The sequence below is a fragment of the Carassius auratus genome, chromosome 15, assembly GCF_003368295.1.
Source record: "Carassius auratus strain Wakin chromosome 15, ASM336829v1, whole genome shotgun sequence".
Taxonomy (NCBI): Eukaryota; Metazoa; Chordata; class Actinopteri; order Cypriniformes; family Cyprinidae; genus Carassius; species Carassius auratus.
The window spans coordinates 10,491,408-10,515,867 of record NC_039257.1 but is presented as its reverse complement, the minus strand read 5'-3'; the positions used below and the strand labels follow the sequence as shown (position 1 = coordinate 10,515,867).

At 39.5% G+C, this 24,460-nt stretch overlaps 1 protein-coding gene across 22 annotated transcripts in view; it reads left to right on the top strand.

The window, feature by feature from the left end:
- Positions 1-24,460, top strand: part of myo18ab (myosin XVIIIA b) — a 100,668-nt gene that overhangs the window by 54,869 nt on the left and 21,339 nt on the right. For all 22 annotated transcript variants that reach the window (XM_026282288.1, XM_026282287.1, XM_026282283.1 and 19 more), the window contains 15 exons: positions 46-187; positions 297-456; positions 593-779; positions 1,246-1,483; positions 1,986-2,095; positions 5,582-5,647; positions 10,583-10,711; positions 16,086-16,229; positions 17,069-17,158; positions 17,996-18,115; positions 18,487-18,598; positions 20,789-20,916; positions 21,247-21,401; positions 24,070-24,193; positions 24,332-24,460. The exon at positions 24,332-24,460 is cut by the window's right edge and continues 72 nt beyond it. In XM_026282288.1, coding sequence (XP_026138073.1) covers positions 46-187; positions 297-456; positions 593-779; positions 1,246-1,483; positions 1,986-2,095; positions 5,582-5,647; positions 10,583-10,711; positions 16,086-16,229; positions 17,069-17,158; positions 17,996-18,115; positions 18,487-18,598; positions 20,789-20,916; positions 21,247-21,401; positions 24,070-24,193; positions 24,332-24,460 — 2,034 coding nt within the window. The remainder of the gene's footprint in view (positions 1-45; positions 188-296; positions 457-592; positions 780-1,245; positions 1,484-1,985; positions 2,096-5,581; positions 5,648-10,582; positions 10,712-16,085; positions 16,230-17,068; positions 17,159-17,995; positions 18,116-18,486; positions 18,599-20,788; positions 20,917-21,246; positions 21,402-24,069; positions 24,194-24,331) is intronic.

Below are 24,460 nucleotides of genomic sequence, written 5' to 3'. Positions count from 1 at the left end.
ACGGTTCAGTCTAACAAAGTGTTCTTGCATGTCCGTACGATTCAGGTACGGACCTTGGCCAGGACAGATGAGGCGAGGGGCTTGCTGTGGCTGATGGAGGAAGAAGCTCTGCAGCCCGGGGGCTCGGAGGAAACTCTACTGGAGAGACTCTTCAGTTATTACAGCCCTGTGGATGGAGAGGGCAAAGGTCAGAACACGATACACCTCCCTCATGCCCACTCACGCATATACTATAACACATAGATGATTATGTATGAAAAAGTCATGCAACCTCATGCGCTCAATGTGTCCCTCAGGCCCCGCCCTGCTGCTGAAGAGTGAGAAGGCGCATCACTTCCTGTTGGGTCACAGCCATGGAACTGACTGGGTGGAGTATGATGCTAGCGGCTGGTTGAGCCATGCCAAACAGAATCCTGCCTCTCAGAATGCAGCCATTTTACTGCAGGACTCTCAGAAGTAAGTACAAACATTTAGAGAATGTGTGTGTGTTTCATTATGTATAATGGCAACATTTTTGCTTATTGCTTTTGCTTTGTGGAGGTGTTAAATGAGCCAGCTTATTTTGTGTGTACTCTGGTCCTTCTCTCTGCAGGAAGAATATCAGCGGCTTGTTTATGGGGCGTTCAGGGGGTGCCACAGTTTTGTCAGGCTCTATTGCTGGGCTTGAGGGCGGATCACAGTTGGCCCTGCGCAGGGCCACAAGCATGAGAAAGACCTTCACCACTGGTGTGGCCGCTGTTAAGAAGAAGTCCCTCTGCATCCAGATTAAACTGCAAGTGGTAAGCACTTCAAATGTGAAAACTACATCCATACACTAATGCATTCAAAACAGCTAGACAGAGAGCAACAGAATGGAACTTTATTATGGACCTCCTTGACTAGAACAGAAAATGCAGGGCTACAGAGAGACCTTAAAGTTGTCTTCCATCACTGTTTTACTGTGTTCTTATTGTTCCCGAGGCATTGTTAAAATTATATATTACCTGATCTAGCTGAGTGGGCAAATTTTCAACCTCCTTATGACTGCTTGGGCCATTATATCACATAATATTTAAAAGTAAATAATTAAAAATGAAGCCATGTGAAAAAATAAACCTGTAAAATAAATATTTGTACTTTAGAAAGAGCTGTCAAAGTAGAGTTCTGGCACTATCAATTTAAAGGCACCACAGAAAAAAAACTAAGCGGCTGATAATTAAAGTGTCTTGAAACTTATTGTGACTATGTTGTATGTTTTTTCCATAGGATGCGCTGATAGACACAGTGCGGCGATCCAGGGTGCACTTCGTGCACTGTTTGCTGCCTAAAGCGGAGACTTCGGCTGGGGATTTGAAGGTGCTGGGAAGACCCTCATCTCGCTCTGGGGAGATAGAGGCACATGGAGAAAGCTGTGACAATGGCCTCATGCAGCTGGATGTGTGCTTGCTCCGGGCACAGCTCCGCGGCTCCAAACTGCTCGACGCCCTGCGTATCTACCGCCAAGGTTGGAGTTTAAAAAGCAAGACATTTAAAACCTAAGATAAAGACCGTGAATGACCCTGGTTATCGATCTGTGACCTTTATTTTGAAGAGAATGTGGAAAAATATATGAAGAGATTTCAAAGTTCAAATTTTCCATGCAGGTTTGACTTTTCCGAATATCACGTTTTTCTCGCAGGGTTGTTGACCTTTGTAGGTCTTATGTGGCCAGATGCTGTGTAGTATTCTAGATGTCTTTTTATTTTATTTTTGGAGACGTTCATGGGCTTATTTTGTTGAGTAGTCTTTTTGAAGACATTGCAGTGAAATCAGCAAAATGTCACTGGAAAATCTTTTGGCACATTTCAGCCTAAAGCCCTGAGTAAGCAGAACATTCTCAAGATAAGCGACTGACCAATGCCCTCATCATTGCTCTATGCTGAACCTCCACAGACCTTGTAGCTTTCTGTAATCACACATACCCTTCTCCTGTAACGCTCCTGTCATTCTGCTCTCCCCTCCTCAAGGTTATCCCGATCATTTGGTCTTTTCGGAGTTCCGTCACCGCTTTGATGTGCTGACCCCCCACCTGACAAAGAAACATGGGCGGAACTACATCGTAACCGATGAGAAAAGGGTGAGTGTCCTTTTATGTGTGTGTGTGTGTGAGTCTGTTGTTTCTCTAAGTGGCGTTTGGCTCCTCCTCCACGAGCTGCTCTTCCATGTAATTGATTATGACAGTGCTCAGGGCAGAGAGCTGTGTTGTTGATTAATGGGGCTGTAGTACACATCTTTTCCCCCTTAATCTCAGCTCTGCTCTGGTGACAGGGCAATAAAGGCTTTAATCAGGGACCAGAGTGACGACTCTATCAGTGGCATCCTGTCCTATCACTGACCCTCCATTTGTTATTGAGACTACAAAGATCTGCAATGTCTTAATATGAACTTTGTGTATACAAAGGATGTATATGTGTGTGTGTGTGTGTGTGTGTGTGTGTGTGTGTGTGTGTGTGTGTGTGTTTGTGTGTGTGTGTGTGTGTGTGTATGTGTATATATATATATATATATATATATATATATATATATATATATATATATATATATATATATATATATTAGGGGTGTAACGATACGCGTATTCGTATTGAACCGTTCGGTACGACGCTTTCGGTTCGGTACGCAGTACGCATTATGTATACCGAACGGTTCGTTGGAGTAATTAATTATATTTGAAAAAAAAAAAAAAGAGAGAGAGAGAAATATAATGATATGCGTTCAACAAGGTAGCCCAATAACCCAAACAACGTAACAGGCAACGCCCCTGACACTCCCGAAGAAGAAAAAAACACCATCTTATATGTTTATGTTAGGCTACTCAGCAGGCGCTCGCTCACTCAGTACGCGCTGAAGGCTCGTTGCAAAATAGCCAATGCGTTTAACAGACTAGAAATGAGAAGATCCTCCAATAACCAACAGGTCTGGTGTTTGGGTGCACTTTGGATTCCCTTTAAGCTATAATGGTGATGGCAAGAGAGTGGTGGATAAAAAAACAACGGTATGTCGCATCTGCAACATGACAGGGTACACCAGCGGGAATAAAAAAAAAAAAAAAAAATCTGGGATATATGCGTCAGTACTATCTGGGAAAAGGCGAAAAAAAGGAGAAACATGCACGCAGCAAACTATCCCTGCAGCATTTAGACACTATAGCTTACAGGGAATCCAACCCAAACACCAGACCTGTTGGTTATTTTAGGATCTTATATTTCTGGTCTGTTAAAGGCATTCGACATTTTGCAACGAGCCTTCAGCGCGTGCTGAGTGAGCGAGCGCCTTAGGGGCCGTTCACATATCGTGCCTAAAAACGCGTGGAAAACGCTAAGCGCGTCTTTCTCCTCCTTTCCAAAGCGCTTGGGACGAAGCGCTCATGAGGCGTCTGTCTTTGCTAAGCAACAATGACGTGCTCTCTCCATGAGACGCGGAAATTTCAGCGAAGGATAAATGGATTTGCAGCTCTAAACTCTAACCGTTACACCCCGGTTCACAAAATTCACGGTTCGGTTCAATACGATACACTGATGTCACGGTTCGGTTCGGTTCGGTTCGATACGTTTTAGATACAGCAAAATGTAAAAACATCTCAACTTTTCAGAATGCCGCAAGCGCACCGCGGGTCATGTGACAAGAACCAACCAATCAGCTTCATCCTTTCCCGTAACAACGTTGAGAGCTCAGCCAAGATGAAGGATCAGCTGATCATAGTTGTATATGGATTGCAATTTTGAAATAAATTCAGTAGCAGAGCTACTGCAAGCGATTTTTAGAGCTGCAAATCCATTTATCCTTCGCTGAAATTTCCGCGTCTCATGGAGAGAGCACGTCATTGTTGCTTAGCAAAGACAGACGCCTCAGGAGAAAGACGCGCTTAGCGTTTTCCACGCGTTTTTAGGAGCGATATGTGAACGGCCCCTAAGGCGCTCGCTCACTCAGCACGCGCTGAAGGCTCGTTGCAAAATGTCTAATGCATTTAACAGACCAGAAATATAATATCCTAAAATAACCAACAGGTCTGGTGTTTGGGTTGGATTCCCTGTAAGGTATAGTGTCTAAATGCTGCAGGGATAGTTTGCTGCGTGCATGTTTCTCCTTTTTTTCGTCTTTTCCCAGATAGTACTGACGCATATATCCCAGATATTCCCGCTGTTTTGTTTTTTTGTTTTTTTTTGTAATCCCGCTGGTGTACCCTGTCATGTTGCAGATGCGACATACCGTTGTTTATTTATCCACCACTCTCTTGCCATCACCATTATAGCTTAAAGGGAATAAGTGCACCCAAACACCAGACCTGTTGGTTATTGGAGGATCTTCTCATTTCTAGTCTGTTAAACGCATTGGCTATTTTGCAACGAGCCTTCAGCGCGTACTGAGTGAGCGAGCGCCTGCTGAGTAGCCTAACATAAACATATAAGATGGTGTTTTTTTCTTCTTCGGGAGTGTCAGGGGCGTTGCCTGTTACGTTGTTTGGGTTATTGGGCTACCTTGTTGAACGCATATCATTATATTTCTTTCTCTCTCTTTTTTTTTTTTTTCAAATATAATTAATTACTCCAACGAACCGTTCGGTATACATAATGCGTACCGCGTACCGAACCGAAAGCGTCGTACCGAACGGTTCAATACGAATACGCGTATCGTTACACCCCTAATATATATATATGTGTGTATATATATATGTGTATATACATAGTATCAGTTAAACATTTGGACATATTTAATTGAACATAGGTTTCTGATGACCTTAAAGATCGTTTGATCCAAAGGCATATGCTTAAATGCTTAATTGGCTTTTTTACAAATATAAATGGATCTCTTCTTTTCCTTTTTCTTTTTCTCTTCTCTTCTCTTCTCTTCTCTTCTCTTCTCTTCTCTTCTCTATAATAATACATAATAATAAAATCATATAAAATATATAGTTTTGATTGCAATTTTCGGTCCCAGTTCCAATATCAATGACTGGTACTGTATGTGTATTATCTATTTTATAGCACACAGGTAACAGGTCAGTATTAGAACATGTTATAGGCTCAAATAGGCCTATAATAGGCCCATATGTATTTCAGGAGAATGATCTTTGTTTTCATGTTGCATTTTGCTATGTTTTTCAGAGGTCTCTTTTTGCTAATGAATTCTCAGCAGATTCCCCATTAGACCTGTGATCTATCTGCTGCTGCTCAGTCTTAGTCGTAGCTTTTGGCTTGTCTCTCACCACTGAACCTGTTCACCAGTTGGCCCCTGTGGCCCTGCAGAGAGCACTCAATACCTCCCTGTGGTTTTAGCTCAAACTCTAGCCATTAGTCATCAGTCCACTGAGATTTTTTTAATCCCCTGCCATGTTGTTATTTGCCTGACATCTTGTCAGGAAGAAAGCACTCATGGGTGAGTGGAAGAGAGGGGTCAGACATTAAGACAGTTGTTTGTGACCTGGTTTCCCCAAGGTGGCTTAACTTTTGGACAGAAAGAGCACCCCAGTCAGCACTCTGTCCACTTGGTGCCCTGCTGAGGTGGATGTCATACTAGATATTTATGTCTGTCTCACTGTTTTATATATATGTGTGTGTTTCAGGCTGTCGAAGAGCTGCTGGAGTCTCTTGAGCTGGAAAAAAGCAGTTACCACATGGGCTTGAGCAGGGTAAGTCATTCCTCACAATCAATGTACTAAACTTTAAAAACGATAGTGTAGCTGATGATTTTATACCTAAAAGTGGCTCATAACCTGCAATACTTACAAACCCGATTCAAAACAAGTTGGGGAGCTGCACAAATTGTGAGTAAAAGAGGAATGGAATAATTTACAAATCTCATAACCGTATATTTTATTCACAATAGAATATAGATAACATATCAAATGTTGAAAGTGAGACATTTTGAAATGTCATGCCCAATATTGGCTCATTTTGTATTTCATGAGTTATATATTCCAAAAAAGTTGGGACAAGTATTAATAAGAGGCCGGAAAAGTTAAATGTACATATAAGGAACAGCTGGAGGACCAATTTGCAACTTATTAGGTCAATTGGCAACGTGATTGGGTATAAAAGGAGCCTCTCAGAGCGGCAGTGTCTCACAGAAGTCAAGATGGGCAGAGAGGATCACCAATTCCCCCAATGCTGCTCCGAAAAATAGTGGAGCAATATCAGAAAGGAGTTTCTCAGAGAAAAAGTTTGAAATCATCTACAGTGCATAATATCATCCAAAGATTCAGAGAATCTGGAACAATCTCTGTGCGTAAGGGTCAAGGCCGGAAAACCATACTAAATGCCCATGATCCATGGGCAAATTACACATCTGAAAAGGCACCATCAATGCTGAAAGGTATATCCAAGTTCTAGAACAACATATGCTCCCATCCAGATGTCGTCTCTTTCAGGGAAGACCTTGCATTTTCCAACATGACAATGCCAGACCTCATACTGCATCAGTTACAACATCATGGCTGCATAGAAGGATTCGGGTACTGAAATGACCAGCCTGCAGTCCAGATCTTTCACCCACAGAAAACATTTGGTGCAACATAAAGAGGAAGATGCGACAAAGAAGACCTAAGGCAGTCGAGCAACTAGAAGCCTGTATTAGACAAGAATGGGACAACATTCCTATTCCTAAACTTGAGCAACTTGTCTCAGTCTTATCCCAACTTTTTTGGAATCTGGTTTGTAAACTATTCACTCTAGCCAGCAGAGTTTTTATGTAATTTAAGTGTCTTGCATGTTTCAACAAAAAAAGAAAAGAAAGAAAAACAGTCAAGATTATGGAAAAGTATCAATACACGTATCATGTCGGTTTACTCCTGTTGCATCTGTTTAAATTTAAACTATTGACATCTGGCAACCGCAACCATGAAAGCTTGTGAATGCTTCTTACCAATGCAAGATAACACAAATGACAAATTAAAATGAAAGCATTCCAGGATAAATAACATAAATAACCAGCGGGAAAATATTGCTGACAATTGTGCTTATTAAATTGAGAGAAGCAGAAATTGTGATCATGATTAAAATATAATTTATTGCACAGCCTGAATCAACACTGAATTGACTTGAGCTATATAATGACACCATTATTTTTTATCATAATCATGAAGCTCTAAATTCATCTAAAAACAGAAAGACTTCACGTGTTCAGTCTCTCTTTGTTATGGATCAGTGGATTGAGTCAGTTTGTGGCATACAGATTCGGCCTGAGTCACAAGGATCAGTTCCAAACAGATGGCATGATTTCCATTTAGATTGCCGAAACATTCGCTTCTTCTACACCTCTTAGACACAGACAGACTTTAATCCGCTCTGCCGCTGTGCTCACATCTGGATGGAAAGTTCGGCAGGGTGGGCTTCGGCCAAAATGACTCGACTCCTCCTCTCCCGCCGTGAAGCACTCTCTGCTCTGGGCCGACGCTTTACCCAGAATGCTAAGCTGCAGATGGGACATAGCTGGCATCGTTGGCAGGCCTCATTGGCTGGCGTGTTGGAGCGAGAAAGACAATTATTCAGAGGTTTTCTGAGAACACATGAGCCAGGCTGGAAGGTTGTGCTATTGCACACTGGGTCTCCCCTAAATTTGAATGATTAAAGCTGAATTCCTTTTGTGCATCTTCTATAGACCATAGATTGATTCTGGCATTGGCTTGCTTTGTTTGGTTTACTCTGGCTTGGCACACAACGATAACTCACTACAAACACCAATCAGCCCAGCAAGATATTGTGCTTCCAGACAAAGAACAGAAGCCTGGAGAGAGAGCCAGAATAATGACACTCTGATAAATAGCTGATTACACAAAAGGGAATAGATAAAAACGTGTCCAGGAAATACACAAATGATTAGTTTGCGGGTGGCAGTCATTTTAGAATTCTGCTTCACACCACTGATGGTGATTGTATAAAAAGTGGATATTTAATTACATTTTAATATTATTTAGTGTTGTATTGTTTAAAATAATAGGGCTACTATTTTATTTTATCTTATTTTTATCTATCTATTTATGTATTTTTACTTATGTTTTTTTAAATGCATTTTGCTTAATTTAAAGTAAAGTGCAAACCGTCTTTTGCCGTTAAAATAGTACTGTCAGGATTTACTAAAGGCGCGCAGTGAAGAATTAGCGCCGAAAAGGCATGGGCACGGTTATTTTTGCACCTGACCTTATTGAATATGCATTTTTAGGAGTTTCCCTTTCAGACTCAAAAATGATGGGAGGAGAGCATTAAAATTAATCACGCAATGAGATTTACTGATGTTTGAACTCCTCATATTACTGGTATTTGCGCCGTTATTTAACGACCAAACAAAGCATGTCTTAAGCAAGCAGTAATTTGCAGCATTACATTGTGTTCTTTAATGTGTGTACTGTCCGTAAATCACACCCAGAATTTTCCATCAGCGCTTTTATTGAATTGCGCTCTATCACTAATTTGCCATGTTTAGTAAATCTGGCCCCTATTTTCTTGTGTACAGATGTCACAAAGTTAAATCGACTTAAGTAACATTAAGACATTTTTTGTGAACAGGATCCCAAGCAGTCATGAAATCCCTCAACTGCTTATTGAAAACAGTCATTGTACAGTTGCCATCCGTCTAAGTCATAGACTCCCCCACTGACTTACACACAAGCTCTTCTCTTTGCACTCCTCCATCGCCATTCGTTTCCCCGTCTCTTCGTGAGGAATGTCACTCTCTTGGTCTCCATGGAAAACGCAGCCATTTGACCTGTGTGAAGGGACCTTTCCACCACACTGACCTTCGGTGCTTTTGTGAGGAAAAGCCTGGCGAATCACAGGCCTGCTGGGTGAATATCATGGGGAGACTTGGCTAACAAGCAGCCGCACGCAACAGAGACATTTCTGAACACTACATCATGTTCTTCAAGTGAACGCTTCCAACAGAGTCTCTTAGGATGAGGTAGTTCAGTAAGATAGTGTTTCGCACATACTCCCTGATGTCGTGGGCAATGTAATTTCGAGTATTTTAGCATCTCCTCCTAATCTTACATTTGACTCGAGAGGACCATGAATGAAGTTCTCGTTTGGGTGATATCAGGCCTTTTTTGCAGCACATCTTCACTGACATTGAGAAATGAAACTCAATTTTCCCTTGCTACTCTCCTGAGGTAGAGAGGTCCCTCTCTGATATTACACCTGCCTGAAAGCAGATAAGTGTGTGTGTGTGTGTGTGTATTGGCTGCACAGAAGGTAGCTCAGCCCTGATGTTCTAATTTACTGGGTTGTAAAGGGTTGCGGGGAGCGTTTCAGGTAAACGTATTGTCCTTTATTTTTATTTGTGGTACCATTGGGTTGGCAGTCGAATGCCGTGGGGTCCGAAAGCTGTCAAACATTACATGAATATGGAATCATTTCATAATACTCCATTCTCCCCTATGATCTGATGCTTGGAGCTCTGAGAGATTGCCTCCTGTAATAACAATAACCGGCTCTACATCACTGAAAGGCTCTGGCTGCCTTTGATGTAAAAAGGAAGATTATACTGCAGAGCTGCTTCAGAAAAAGGCTCAGTCAAGAGGCATTTGTTGCCATTCCCTCAGATGAGTAGTAATTGCAGCAGTGGACTCTCATCCTCCCTTCTCTCTCTCTGTTTCTTCCTCTATATAAAAAAAAAAATTCCAATTTCCCAAAGCAGTACTTCTTTCCAGCTCAGGCTCTCAGGTACACCCCTGATTCTGTTCGGCTTTTAATTAGGATTCTGTTCATCTAGATTAATCCATCTTTAAAACTAATAGAATGCTAATGCAATTAGACCATGTCTACAGAGTTTGATGAATGCATGTCTGGAAAAAGTGCAAGGTCCACTTCCCTCAAATTTCTCTGATTAAACGGCCTAATGGAGTTGGATTCCGAAGTGTTAATCCAACTCGGTTTGACACCCCCACCACAGAGCGGAAAATTACGAGTAAACAGAGCATGGGCAGAGGTTCAGAGGAAATCCCACGCTTTCAGACAGGGTGACTGCAGAACTTATTTGCAGGAAAGGAAAATATGGGACTATGACATTTTATAATAATAAAAGTTTAATATTGTGAACTATTGTTACCATTTAAAATAACTTTCTGTTTTAAGATTTTGCAATATATTATAAATTATATTAATTTTAATTTTAATTTTATATATTAATTTCCTGTGATGGTAAAGGTCATTGTTATATGCTTTTTTTTCTTTTATTTATTCATTTATTTTTTTAAATAAAATAGTTTATTTCTTTGAAATACAGTCTTACTTATACTAAACCTATAATTATATAAACTTAAATATATATATATATATATATATATATATATATATATATATATATATATATATATATATATATATATATATATATATTATTAATATTGTCTGACAAATACATTAATTTAAAATATTCAAAATGTGTGTGTATATGTCTGTATGTATACTGTGTGTGTGTGTGTGTGTGTGTGTGTATATGTATATATATATATATATATATATATATATATATATATATATATATATATATATATATATATATATATATACATACTGTATGCAAGATAGTATCTTGTATTTCTATACATCTAATAGCAGTGGTCTGTTTGCAGGTGTTCTTCAGGGCAGGTGTTTTGGCCAAGCTAGAGGAGAACAGAGATATCCAGACCAGACGCAACATCACCCTGTTTCAGGCAGCTTGCAGGGGCTACTTGGCACGACAAGCCTTCAAGAAGAGGAAGGTAAGTTCCCCTGACCTCATAGAATGGAATTCATAATGTAAATTATTTATATTGAAACATTTAAGACATTTTAAGCCACTTTTTTGTTCCAGCAAAGTGGAAATGTTTTGTGCGTGAGCGCCTCTTTCCCGCTCTCAGCGCTCGAGTTCCCTTGTGGTAAAGGTTTGTCTCAGAGTCCATCAGAATGTCGGTGCTTTCTTGAGAAAATCCTTCTGGCTGTGGCCTCGGCTGACAGATAACATTCAATCAGAGCATCTCCAGGGAAGAAGACACCTACCCCACTGCCCTCCATCACAGGCCTATCGATTCTCTCGCCACTGTGTGCCCTGCACTCTCGCCTGCCCCCTCTCCGTCCATTAATTTCTGCTTTGCCACTCACTCTGTCTCTTTTTGGGATTAAGCCCTGGCGTCTTGTATTTTGTTCTGCCTTCCTTTCAGTCTCTGATCTTTTGTGCTCTATTCTTACTTTCTCACTTCCACACTCCTGCGGCCCTCAGTGGGATTGGCTGAGGATGTGAGGGCCAGATCTTACGGTTGCCTGTGACTCTGTCTCTGTCTCTTGATCAGACTGGGCCCCTGTCTCAGTGAAGTTTGTGTGAAAGGAGGAGGTGGGCTGGATGTAACTCCTCATGCTGCTGTTGGCCCTCGGTGGTCAGCTGTCTTGGCAGTACAGCTTCATCAACAACATCCACTTCCTCTTTCAGCGTTGTACACAAACCAAGAAGGCTTTTCTTGGTGAGACTGTGTTTTCAGTTCACCTCAGAGCTCTTGACAGCAGACAAGACTGTTTACTGGATGTTTTGCTGTAAGTAAAGGGAGTTTGAATGAGTTTGTTTGCACTTGTGGGCTGTTGTTTGTATCGGAGATGTTAGTAGGGGTTCCTTTCTTCATTTAGCTCCTGTTTGTTACCTCTGTTGTTTAGCAGGGCTCCTTGTAAGGCGTCTTTTGTAACAATGATTTGTAGGTGAGCCGTTTTATAGCTGTTGCCATAAAAGATGTCTTGTGTACTTCGAGATTTGTTTAACTTCTTTGAAAAAGTTCTTGACTAAGTACTGTGGCTTTCCATTTGCTGGCGGGTTCACTGTTATTTTCTGCTTTCTGTAAAATTATTGTCCCAACAAAGAGCCTTGTCTGGATGTCTCTGAATCACAGCAACCTGTCCCCAAAGGAATTTGTTTCTTTAGAAAGAAATCTTTTGTCAAGCACATGTCAGAAACCTGTGCTTCACGCTAGACTGAGAGATGAGTCTAGGGATTTGTACTGGGTTGTAGCTGTACTGTAACAAAGTCTCCCGATGGGCCATAACCTCAGACGCCCATGGGCTTGTCAGTGACTATATAATGAATATTACATGCAAAAGTGCCAACACTCTCTTTTTCTGACAAGCTGTAATCTGATTGAATGGATTTAGGCAATTTGTGGAAGTCAAGGTACGACAATAAGAGCTTTTGAGAATGAAATTATCACAGAATTTGGTTTGCTGGATAGTCAGATCTTTGAAATAAATTTTCAGGTAAACTGAGGAATTTATTAAAATTAAATATCCACAAGCAGAATTTTATATCATGCCATGTTTTCAAAGCTATTTTTGTAAAAAAAAAATAATAATAATAAAAAAAAAACTTTCTTTTTTTATTTAATTAAAATTCTTTTTGAAATAGACATTTTTTGTTTTTATACACTACCTGTTAAAATTTTGGGGTAAGATTTTTTTTTTTTTTTTTTTTTTTTGACCATTGCTGATGGCAGTGATGAAAACAGTCTTAGACAGAATCTCAGTATCACATCCTCTTCTAAATCTAAAAAAGTGATTGGAAAGTGGAAGTGGAAAAACCAAAGTATGTGATGGAGTAATTTTTTCTAAAGGATGCATTTAATAATGTCAAGACGAGCAGTGTTGAGTTGAATCTTTACAGCAGATCCCATGTGGGAACAGGCTTCCTGTGGCAAACCACAGTTGCCACAACACAAAATCAATTTGCTTGTTTCTCTCTCAGATCGATAATGGAGGGATCTCAGCACCTTGAAGTCTTTTCCAGTTTTAGAGTGCGTTCTAAGCCTCCAGTCCCTCCAGATTTCTCCGTCTTTCCACTCTCCTCTTTTCTGTTTTGTCTCTGTGGGGGGCATCTGAAAAGAAGAACAACTCCAAGTGGGCTTCTCTGAAGCTCATCGGCTCCTCCCGAAGTTTCTTTGACATTCTGCAGAAATGACACTAGAGGGAGCTGGGAATTTCACGAATGCTAATCGTGTGTCTAATTAACTCATTGCCTAAAGACACAAGCTTTTGCTCCAAGTGTGAACAGATGCCCTCGCAGACACGTGTGAGTGCGCTCAAATGTCCTCGTGTTCATACGTGCAGATTAAGGCCACCTGCTGATCCGTATTCAAATTCACACCACACACCTGTTGGAAGGGTTGTGGACGATTTTGTTGGAGTCATCCGCTCCTGCCAGGCCCCAGGGCTCACAGGCACCATATCCTCCAGACAGCCATTTTAATTAGGAAGCTCTTCCCGATTTCACCGTCTCTTACAAGCTGTTTAGATTGCTGTTTGTGGCATTTATTGTGGTCAAAGCATGGCAAATGAACTGTGGTACATATGTCGGCCATGCGGCACCTCTGTTCTGTGCTGAAGCTTTCCCGCCTTGACAAATTAGTCATAGCTCGAATGCAACTTGCACAGACTCGGTCCCGTTAATGTGCTGAATTGGGCCCGTCTAATTGGGTTTCCAGATAATCCGTTATTATTTGAATTGTCCCTGTTCCTGCAGCATGTAAATCTTATGCAGGGTTTAAATCAGCTGCCAAGTAGTATTGAAGTTTAATTGAATTACTCAAAGGAGCTAGGGGCTTTTGCTTCGAGCTGCATTTCTACACAGTTGGTACAACTCCAGAATCACTCCTCTGTAAAGCCTTCTGACGGCCTCATTGAAGAAAATGTGTTTGTTTTCCATTTATTCTTCCTGTGATCAACACAAGTAATGGGTGTTTTGCTGAGGGTTAGTATGTAAGCCATGTTTATGTCCACTTGATGGAGTAGAGCAGCATTGTTTTGTTTCAAACTGAGTCTAGAGTGGAAATAAGTGGGTAGCACACTGAGATGTGTGAGATGACTGACTGTGTGGTCAAGCTTATAAATATGAAAAAGTTCTCAAGTTGAATTAATTTGTCATTTTAATTTATTAATTTGATTAATGAACAAATTACTCTAAATTGTTTATATATATACATGCATACATTCAGTTGTGTAAGTTGACATACCCCTTGTAGAATAAGCAAATGTTAATAATTTATACAAAATAAGATAGTTCTTGAAAATTACATGTTATTTTTTATTTAGTACTGTCCTGAATACGCTATTTCACAGAACCGATCTTTATACATATATATACTCCACAAGAAGACAAAATAACTGAATTGATAAAAATTGCCCCCTTCAAAAGTTTACATACCCTTGAATCTTAATACTTTGAGTCGTTTCCTGGATGATTCGCAACAGTTTTCTGTTTTGTGATCGTAGTTCATGAGTCTTGCGTTGGTCCTGAGCAGTTCAACTGCCTGCTGTTCTTCTGAAAAATCCCCTAGCTCCTGCACATTCTTTTGTTTTCCTGCATCTTCTGGATATTTAAACATTTTCAATGTTTATCATAATCATATCATATCATATATCAGAATCATAAGTGACTGTATGATTTTGAGATCCATCTTTTCACACTGAGGACAACTGAGGGACTCATATGCATCTATTACAGAAGGTTCAAATGCTCACTTATGCTCCAGAAAAAAAACATGCATTAATAGCTTTACATTAAAAGTCTACAGAGGCTTAATGCTCTTCAAAGTCTACAGAGGGTAGTTACAATTGACATAATAAGCTTAATTTACCCTGATCTTCAAATTCAAAAAGTCCCTCAGTTGTCCTCAGTGTGAAAAGATGGATCTCAAAATCATAGTCACTTTTAGAAATGGTTCAAATATGCAGAAGATGCTGGAAAAACAAAGAATGTGCATGTGCTGGGGGATTTTTCAGAAGAACAGCAGGCAGTTGAACTGCTCGGGACCAACACAGGACTCATGAACAACATTACACAACAGAAAAATAGTCTTTGTGAAGTGTATATATAAACATCTGTTATGAGATATATTCATGACAATACTACTGTAAATAAAAAAATAACATGCAATTTTCATGGAGCTGTCTTATTTTGTTACAATAATATATGCATATTCTGGTGTATGTAAACTTATGAGCACAACTGTGTGTATGTGTGTGTATATATATATACACACACACACACAGTCTCATTAATAGATTCTCATAAGCTTTATGATAATACTGTTAATTACTAAGTAGGCCTTCCCATTGTAATGAATAAAATGTAAAAATAAATAAATGAAATAAAATATTTCTCTCAAATGTCTCTAAAATGTTTACTCACTTTTTAAAGATTACATTTAAATATTTCCTAAATATTAAATTTAGTTTAATTTGATAGCAATCTGAAATTGATAAGTAGGCCTACCCAATGTGATGAATAAAATAATTAAATAAAAGAAAGTACTATTAAAAATATATACATATGTTATATTATATTATATTATATGTATACATATGAATCTTTTCTTTTAAATAGTTTTAATATAAAAAAAATCCTAAATATTAAATGAAATGAAATGTAATTTAATTTGATTACACTCTGAAATTGATAAGTAGGCCTACCCAATGTGATAAATAAAATATTAAAATACATAATTAAGAGAAAATACTATCAGAAATGTATTTATTTATTTATTTATTTTAAATTATTTTAATATTACATTTAAACACTTCTTAAATATTAAATTACATTTAATTTAAGTAGGCCTATCCAATGTAATGAATACATTTTTTTAAAAAGAGGAATATTTATTTTTTAAATATTACTTAAATCTTTCCTAAATGTTAAATTTAAAATATTTTATAAATATTATATTACATAATAAAGTTTTAACTTTTTTGAAATCTTAATCTTTAAATAGTATAATTTAGTTTTTAAATAATAAATATTTATCTCATACTTAATTATAAAACATTTTGCTTGCTCTTGGGGATATACCTCACTTGGTGGTTCCTTGCCAATAGTCCCACCCATAGGCTTATTGCAGAGCATACTGTGGACGTCCTGGAGCTGAAAAGGTCCATTCAGTGCTGGTTTCCCCAGGGGAAGCTATTTGACTGTGGGGCCCTGGCCTCTAAACACAGGCCTGCTATTGTCCATCTGGCCTCTGATTGGTTTGAACCACTGTACTTCACAAGCACAAGACCTGACAATTTCTCACAAGCACAGCAGTAGGAAGAACAGGCATTCATAAACAAAATGTCTTTGTTTTTCAGATCCAGCACTTGGCAATCCGCTGCATCCAGAAAAACATCAAGAAGAACCGGGGTGTGAAAGGCTGGCCGTGGTGGAAGCTCTTCACCACCGTCCGTCCTCTCATCGAGGTTCAGCTTACAGAGGAACAGATCCGCGGCAAAGACGTAAGCGCCCCGTCATCTTCACTAACCACTTCAGATGCTCTAAATAGGCATGTCATGTACAGGTTTTGCCTTTTGACAATAGCACAGCTGAATTTAAAGCCCATCTGTGTGGCTTTTAATGCCCCTCTCGGTTTCTCCGCCCTGCGGGGGTCCCTCTCAAATTCAATGCATCTCTCAGTTGCACCCAAAGCGGCCGTCTCTTTGATTACTGTCTCTGTGGCTTCACCTCAGTCTGAGTGTTTGTAGAGTTGTGTGTGTGGGGAGAGTGGCAGGGTTGTGTGTATGCATACATTACCTATGTAGCTCGCCGGATCAAAAGCAGCTCTGCTTCCCGCGGGGGAGTGCATTAGCATGTCACAGAGCGTGTGCGCACGCGTGCGTGTTTCGTCCGCTGGGCCGCGTCCCACTGAGTGCTTGTGTAGCCAAGCAGTGAGGCGTGCTCCTGCGATAGACAGACGGGTGCTGATACTGCCTCCAAACAGCCTGCTTTTAACAAACAAACACAGAGTCACTATCTCCTCTGCACAAACAGCCTTCATAGCTGCAACTGATTGCCTGCAGTTCTCTCAAGTTGGCAAAAGAAAAGTTTAGGAAAGTGGGAGGAGGTTTGCGGTACAGAGTCGCAGAGACTCGGGGAATAGGGAAGGGTTTCTACCGGTCTCTCATTCTGTTCTAATTCATCTTACCTGTCTATCTCTATAATTCGCTGAATATAGTGGCTGTCATTGTGTCTGAATGTCTGACTGTCTGTGGTCTTTTTTTTTTTTGCTGAATTTTGTCATCCTATCATTCTGGCTGTCTTATTATTGTGTTCCTTTTGATTGCCTGTCTGTCTTTAGGAGGAAATTCAGCAACTCAAGTTGAAGCTGGAGAAAGTGGAGAAGGAGAGGAATGAATTGAGACTCAATAGTGACCGACTGGAAAGCAAGGTTAGTGCTGAAATTCAGTTCACTTCACAAACTGACATTGACTTCAAATTCAGTTCAGATTCAGTTCAAATTGAAGTTGAATTAACTAAAGTTTCAAGTTTGTCACATACCAAACACTGATGTTTCAGTAAGCAATGCCAATGATACTTCATGATTCCAGATAAAAATTTTGTGATAACAGCAAAAAAGAATGGAATTACACTAATTAGTAGGTTTTATTTAAGAAGTTATATATTAGTATAAATATCAACAAAATAAATTGGTTACATTTTGAAATAAATATAAGGGTTATAATAATGAAAATAACTCCAATACATGTTAATGCAAATATATATATTTAAAAAAAAGGCGTACAATTAATTATTCAAGACAACTTTAATAATTTAATATAAAAATATTTTATATTTAAATAATATAATTATTGTATGTATATTATAAATGTAAATATATATATTCTTCATATAAGAATGTGTATTACATCCCTACACTTACATGTCCAGTATAAGGCATCCATAATACAATTCCTACATCAGGTTATTGCTATACATATATCAGTATTGCATCAGTGTACAAAATCACACCTTTACATACACACACACACACACACACACACACACACACGGTCACAGACACCCAGACCTCACGCCATCACCATCTCACCACATTACAAAAAAAAAATGCACCGCCTGTGTGTGAAATATGTGAGCGATGATACACATGTGAAGTGCTGCAAATGTGCGTGAGATGAGCTCATACACTACTCTAGAGTTTGCATAGGGCATGTGTGACACATCTCGTGGACACACACTTCATGTTCTCTCATTATATGTTTTTCAGATCACAGAACTCTCATCAGAGCTCGCCGATGAGCGCAACACGGGCGAATCCGCCTCGCAGCTGCTGGAATCTGAGACCTCGGATAGACTGAGGCTAGAGAAAGACATGAAAGATCTACAGGTACCACACACACTCTTCTGAACAGAAACAGAGTTGTGACTTGATGGATTTTCTGTGAGGAAATCTCCTCATGCCTGAAATAGATGTTTTCTGCCAATGCACAGACAATGCAGTTCATGCAGCAGAGCGTGAGCCGTATACAAATTGTGTCGGTTTTATTAAATATCAATGTGAAAGATATAGTGTGTGAGAGATAGAGACTGCAGGTGTTTGTCTCTGTATGCCTGGAGTGTGTGTGTGTGTTTTTATGTGTCTCTTAGGCTCAAGGTTGCCTGTGTGAGCAGATGGTCTGAGTATTTCCCTGCAGAACAGAGAGCTGATGTGCTCTGCGTGTGTGTGTGTGTGTGTGTGTGTGTGTGTTTGCTTGTCAGGCTAAGTTTGACACTATGAAGAAGCAGATGGAGTCTATGGAGATGGAGGTGATGGAGGCACGACTCATACGGGCATCAGAGCTCAATGGGGAAATGGACGACGATGACACTGGTGAGTTTGTGATGTCATTTTCTAGACGGAGGAAGTTTGTACCGTATTTTCTGGACTATAAGTCACACTTTTTTTCATAGTTTGGCTGGTCCTGCAACTTATAGTCAGGTGCGACTTATTTATCAAAATCGATTTGACTTGAACAGAGAGAAATGAACCAAGAGAAAACATTACCGTCTACAGCCGCGAGAGGGCGCTCTATGCCGCTGAGAGCTCCTGTAGTCTACACTGAGAACAGAGAGCGCCCTCTCCCGACTGTAGACGGTAATGTTTTCTCTTGGTTCTTGTTTCTAAATAAATGCGACTTCTAGTCCAGTGCGACTTATATATGTTTTTTTCCTCGTCATGACATATTTTTGGGCTGATGCGACTTATACTTAGGTGCGACTTATAGTCCGAAAAATACGGTAATCAAACGTCTTGGTTAAGGGATTCCCTCATGAGCTTTGAGCAAAGTTTTTGAGTGAAAACTATCAGTCTTGCTGAATCGTTTTGGCAGAATTGAAGGGTTATCTGGGAGGATTTCCAGGAGTGTGGCAGCCCATGGCTCTCTGGTGAGGAGGAGAGCTTCAGGTGTGCTGAGCGTTTCAGCGTGGCACCTCCAGACAAATGAGAAAATAATCTGTAGCATCAGAGCTGCTGCTCCTCATTAAGCTGTTTATATGGAAATGCCAGGGGGCACTGAAAACACCAAACATGCGCACGCTCTCTCTCTCTCTCTATGTCTCTCTCGCTCTTTTTCATTCCTTAATACTTGTGCTTTTGGAACTTTCCACGAAGAGGGAAAATTTGGTTTCTCTCTTTTTTTTTTTTTTTTGACATGTTTTGATTTGAGAATTGTTAGATATATAAACTCCATATAACATAAAATTGACTTGCCATAAATTTAGGGGTGGGTTTTGACAAACATTTCACAATTCAATTAGATTCTCATTCACAAGCTTGCGTTTTGATTCGATTCCCAATTCGATTCAGTATTTGATTATTTTGTATATATATCATGTACACATGCCAAATTTTCTCAAGGAACAAAGTTCTCTTAACTAATGCTGTAAAATATACATGAGTCAGTTGGTACATGCTATAATATTGGAGGTTAAAACTGACTGACTTTGTAGGTAGGCTTTACAACCGCTTAAACACTTAAAAGTTTTTATAATAAGTTACAATTACATAATATTTCTACTTCAATTCATTTTTTTAAATATAAATATTTAAATGGTGTCTGTCATAAAAAATATAAATAAAAAATGTGATAGACAGAGAAAAATTTCAAATGAGAATTTCAGACTCTGTGTGTAAAAATCTTAATGCTCACTTAAAAGTCTTGTCAACCGTAGGTGTTTAACACAAGTGTTGTACACCCTATTCCTGGAAAGTGGCTTCTGTTTTCTCAATGTCTCTCTTCCTCCCCTCAACATACACACACTTACTATTACTTTTTCCTCAGTCCTTCCTATTTCTTCTCATATTGTTCTCTATGAAAGCCTGGCCGTGATCATACACAGTAGTGCTGTTCTTAGAATCACTGCTGTCATGAACTGAGCTCGTTTAAATGCATGTGTCAGCCTGGTGACGGCTTGTTCTCACCTATGTGTCATGCAGCTGATCTCTAAGGCTTAATGCTAATCCACCAACATTTGATTTATTCCCTTTCCAGCAATTACGTTCTCTAATGGTGACGTGGATTGGCTCCATTCTGCATAACAACGCTAAAGCCGCCTCTTATATCTAGGTTTCAGAGCTTTTCATTTTTCTGCCTTAAGTTGTGTATATTTCATTTTTTCCCCCATATTGTCAAATTTTTGTGAATCATAATCAAAAGGATTGCAGTAGAATTTCCCTGGCAGAGGTCCATAGTTTATACCTTGGCTCTCTTTAGGGAATGACCGCGGACAATCTGGCACGCTGTGTTTCATCTCCAAAATCATATTGCAATTATGATTCCAAATAATATGATTTAACTGCTTTATGACAGACATCTGACATCTCTAATTGCACCACAAACTACAAGTGCACTGAACCTGTTGAGATCGAGTACTTGGACTAGTGTATGTGCAGCAGACAAAAGAGCTTTGAAGCACTGACATATTTATTTAATTTAATAACAGCCTTTCGCATTTGAGTAATTACACAAGGCCATCTCGCAATGAATCGTGCAGCCATAATCATCACGGACTGTGTTTTCAGGAGGAGAATGGAGACTCAAGTATGAGAGAGCCATCAGAGAGATTGAGTTTACCAAGAAGAGACTCCAGCAAGAGTTTGATGACAAACTAGAGGTGGAGCAGCAAAACAAGAGGCAGCTCGAGAGAAAGGTAAGGACACGCAAATAAAAAGTTTACACACTCGAAAGCTGACAGCTCTGGTCTAATACACAACATCGGTTTTTGTATGTTATCAGATACTATTTTTTTTTTGTATTATTCTTTTTATATTTTGGAAATCAGTATTCCCTTCTGACGTTATTCTTCCAAACCAACCAAACCATCATAAAGACTCAGACTTCACTCGTATTGTCAGTGTGGTCCAACAGCATGTACTGTCTCAAGCTTGAATGTATTAGCTGAAACTCATACATCTAGACAAGACACACACTGGATGGACAGATCCACCTGTACAGACTCACTGAGAATCTGTGTGTTTAGCTGACAGACCTGCAGGCGGACAATGAAGAGGTGCAGCGTGTGGCGCAGCAGCTGAAGAAGAAATGCCAGAGACTGACAGCCGAGCTGCAGGACACCAAACTGCACCTGGAGGGGCAGCAGAGCCGCAACCACGACCTGGAGAAGAAACAGCGAAAGTGAGTCAGACTAGAGAAAGATTTACTAACAAGAGTTGGTAAGATATTTTGGTGGGCCCAAAATCCTGTGCTTCATAACTGAATGCTATAATGATGGGAGTCAGTACAGATTTGCGGATTTGAATCGAATTCGATTGATTCCATTTCAGTGTTATTTTATTACGATTCCTTTGCATTTTCGTTATGTTTACCATTTTCTTGCATATGCTAACATACGGAAAGAAATTCTCTTTCTGCTAAGGCTGTAAATTAGACCAAAGTGTTTTTCGAACTGATTCAATGCGGTGACCTCTCTTTTTGAGCCCTTTTTTAAAAGAATTTATGTGAATCAGACTACACTGGTCGTGTTATGTTTGTTAGACAGTACAAATCGGTTTCTTTCTGTTATCGCTGTACACAATCTTTTTATTGAATCACATTCAATACATACTACAAGCATTCCCAACTCGGGCAAAGTATGATTTCTTTTGGCAACCTTCCAACTTGGAATATCATGAAAAAATAATTTTAAAAAACAACAGTCTACACTGTGTGGTTGAATGAGCCCGTTCACACCAAGCACGATAACTATAAAGATAACGATAAAGATATAGTTCTAAAAATCGTTCTCAATATTAAAGAATAGCAGAGTCCACAACACAACTATAACGATAAAGGCACAGAGAAACGAATCACTTTCAGAACAATTTTTTTTTTCTGATTAACGATAAAAACATTGCCAACCAATCAGAATCAATCCTGCTGAAATGAGCTCGAGAATTTAAAGCAGCAGACGCGCGTCCGCTTAGAATACACAAACAATATCATTCGCTGGTGTGGACGCTAATATCGTTATCTTTATAGTTGTCTTTATAGTTATCGTTCTTGGTGTGAACGGGCCTTTAATCTTGCACAAACAGCAACTGAAAATAGGCATAGACTAAAAAGAATCTCTATGAAATGAAGATCGCAATAAATTGGAACATTTATATTTTAATCTAACTCTAGTTTGTTTATCGTCACATTTTTTGGTGGTTTAATTCACACAGCAACTTTGAGGACAGTAGAATTACTTTACGATGGAAGTGTGAGTAAAGCCTGTTTTCACCAAAAATGATAGTTAAAAAGATAATTACTTTAGTGTGGACACCAACAGAAAATAAAGTTATGTTTATTATAAGCGTGAACTGTCTGCTGCTTTAAATGCACAAAAGCTGGGTGGATTCTTATTGGCTTTCAATGTATTAATCATTTGTCCGCTGGAAAACAAATGTGCCATTATTGTTGTGGTGTGAACTTCATTACTCTCACAGAATTAGAACAATAAAAGTTTTCATCCTTAGTGTGAACAAGCCTTAAGAATAGTCCAACAGTGCCTCAGTAACAAGCATCTCAAAATGAAATCTGTAAGACTATTACTCGGAGCAGTAGGCTGTAAGCAGAGTGATGGTGGTGTGTGAAGGTGCTGCAGCTAAGCCTCTTTAGACTCTTGAGTAAACAGGCGGAGGCTGTGCCTGCCACTGCGGAGGGGATGTGTGAAAGTCTGCTCTAAACGAAATGATCGGCCCGAGGCTCAGGGTGACGGCATATTTAGCCAGTAGGAGAGATGGGGGAGGGCAAGGAGAGTAGTCCTTCATCTCTCTGTGGGGGTCGGATTAACACAGAGAGTTGCATAAGACTCATTTATGGGATCATAACGGTCTCGGAGAGAAGCGGGTGGAGAACAAGAGAGAACTAGGCAAAGAGGGAAAGAACAAACTGATTTGCCCCAAAGCGTCACAACTCCCACCTCCTCGCTCATTGTTGCCCACTTGCAGGTTAACCCAATCAGAATGCTTTTCTCTAATACCCCTCCTGACACACACGTCACACACAATACTGTAAAGCTTACATGAGTTTTAGGTTCTCAACACTCTACTATGCTTGGCTATTTTAGGAAAAGCAGGTATGCTATATATTTTTTTTTTGTTGATGTTTTGTATCATGTTATTTGTTTTTGGTAAACCATTTTTGTGTATTTCACATTAAACCTGTGCTTTGTTTGTAGTGATCAGAGAGATAAGTGATTCAAGAATTAGAAACTCACTTTAATTGCCGTATTGTATATCTTTTGACTAGTGGTCAACTAATATGGGTTTTTCTATAGCGAATACTGATATCTAAAGAGCAGGGAGGCAGATGTTATCATGATTTACACTAAAACAGTTTAATAGCATCAACTTGTATGAAAAAAAATGGAAATAGATAAACTAGTGTATACTTCATTGACAAAAACCTTTGTTCTAAAGTAACACCGTTTTGTTTCTATTGCCAATTTGATGCTTAATGTCTCATTCGCTTCATTATTTTTAGCTGTACAAAACTGCTCGTTTTGCTGCTTGATATTGCAAATTGGTGTCTTATCATATTATTTTAAGATACAGACATAATTTTGAACATACTGGTTTGTTAAAAAAAATGTTATGTCACTTTTTCATATTTAGTTTTATATGGAGGGCTATCATGGTTGTAGTTTAGTGCTTGTGGAATTTATTTGGTCTCTGCAGATCAGGTTCTATATGGCAGCTCGCTCCACCACATCAGAAAAGAGAGAGTAAAGCATCTGGAAAGTGTGTACCTTTGTTTCCTCTGTCTTTGACTTTTAGTTTGTTGATGGTGTGTGTTTTTTGTGTGTATGCATTGTCTGCAGGTTTGACTCCGAGCAGACTCAGGCTCAAGAGGAGGTTCAGAGAGAGAAGAGTCAGCGGGAAAAACTGAGCAGAGAGAAAGACATGCTGACCGGGGAAGTGTTCAGCCTCAGACAACAACTGGAGGTCAGCAACCTCTCTTATATCATCCTCCTTTGTTGTCTCACACTCACAGATTGTCCTGGCTGTGACGTAGTCATGTCTGTGTGAGCTCAGTCCAGACCTTGTTGTTCTAAATGAGTTTTTCTCTGCTCTCTCTCTCAGGATAAGGATCTGGAGATATGTGCTGTCAATCTGAAGCTCGAGCAAATGGAAGCAGAGCTTCAAGATCTGAACTCACAGGAGACAAAGGATGAAGCATCATTGGCCAAGGTTAAAAAGCAGCTTCGTGAC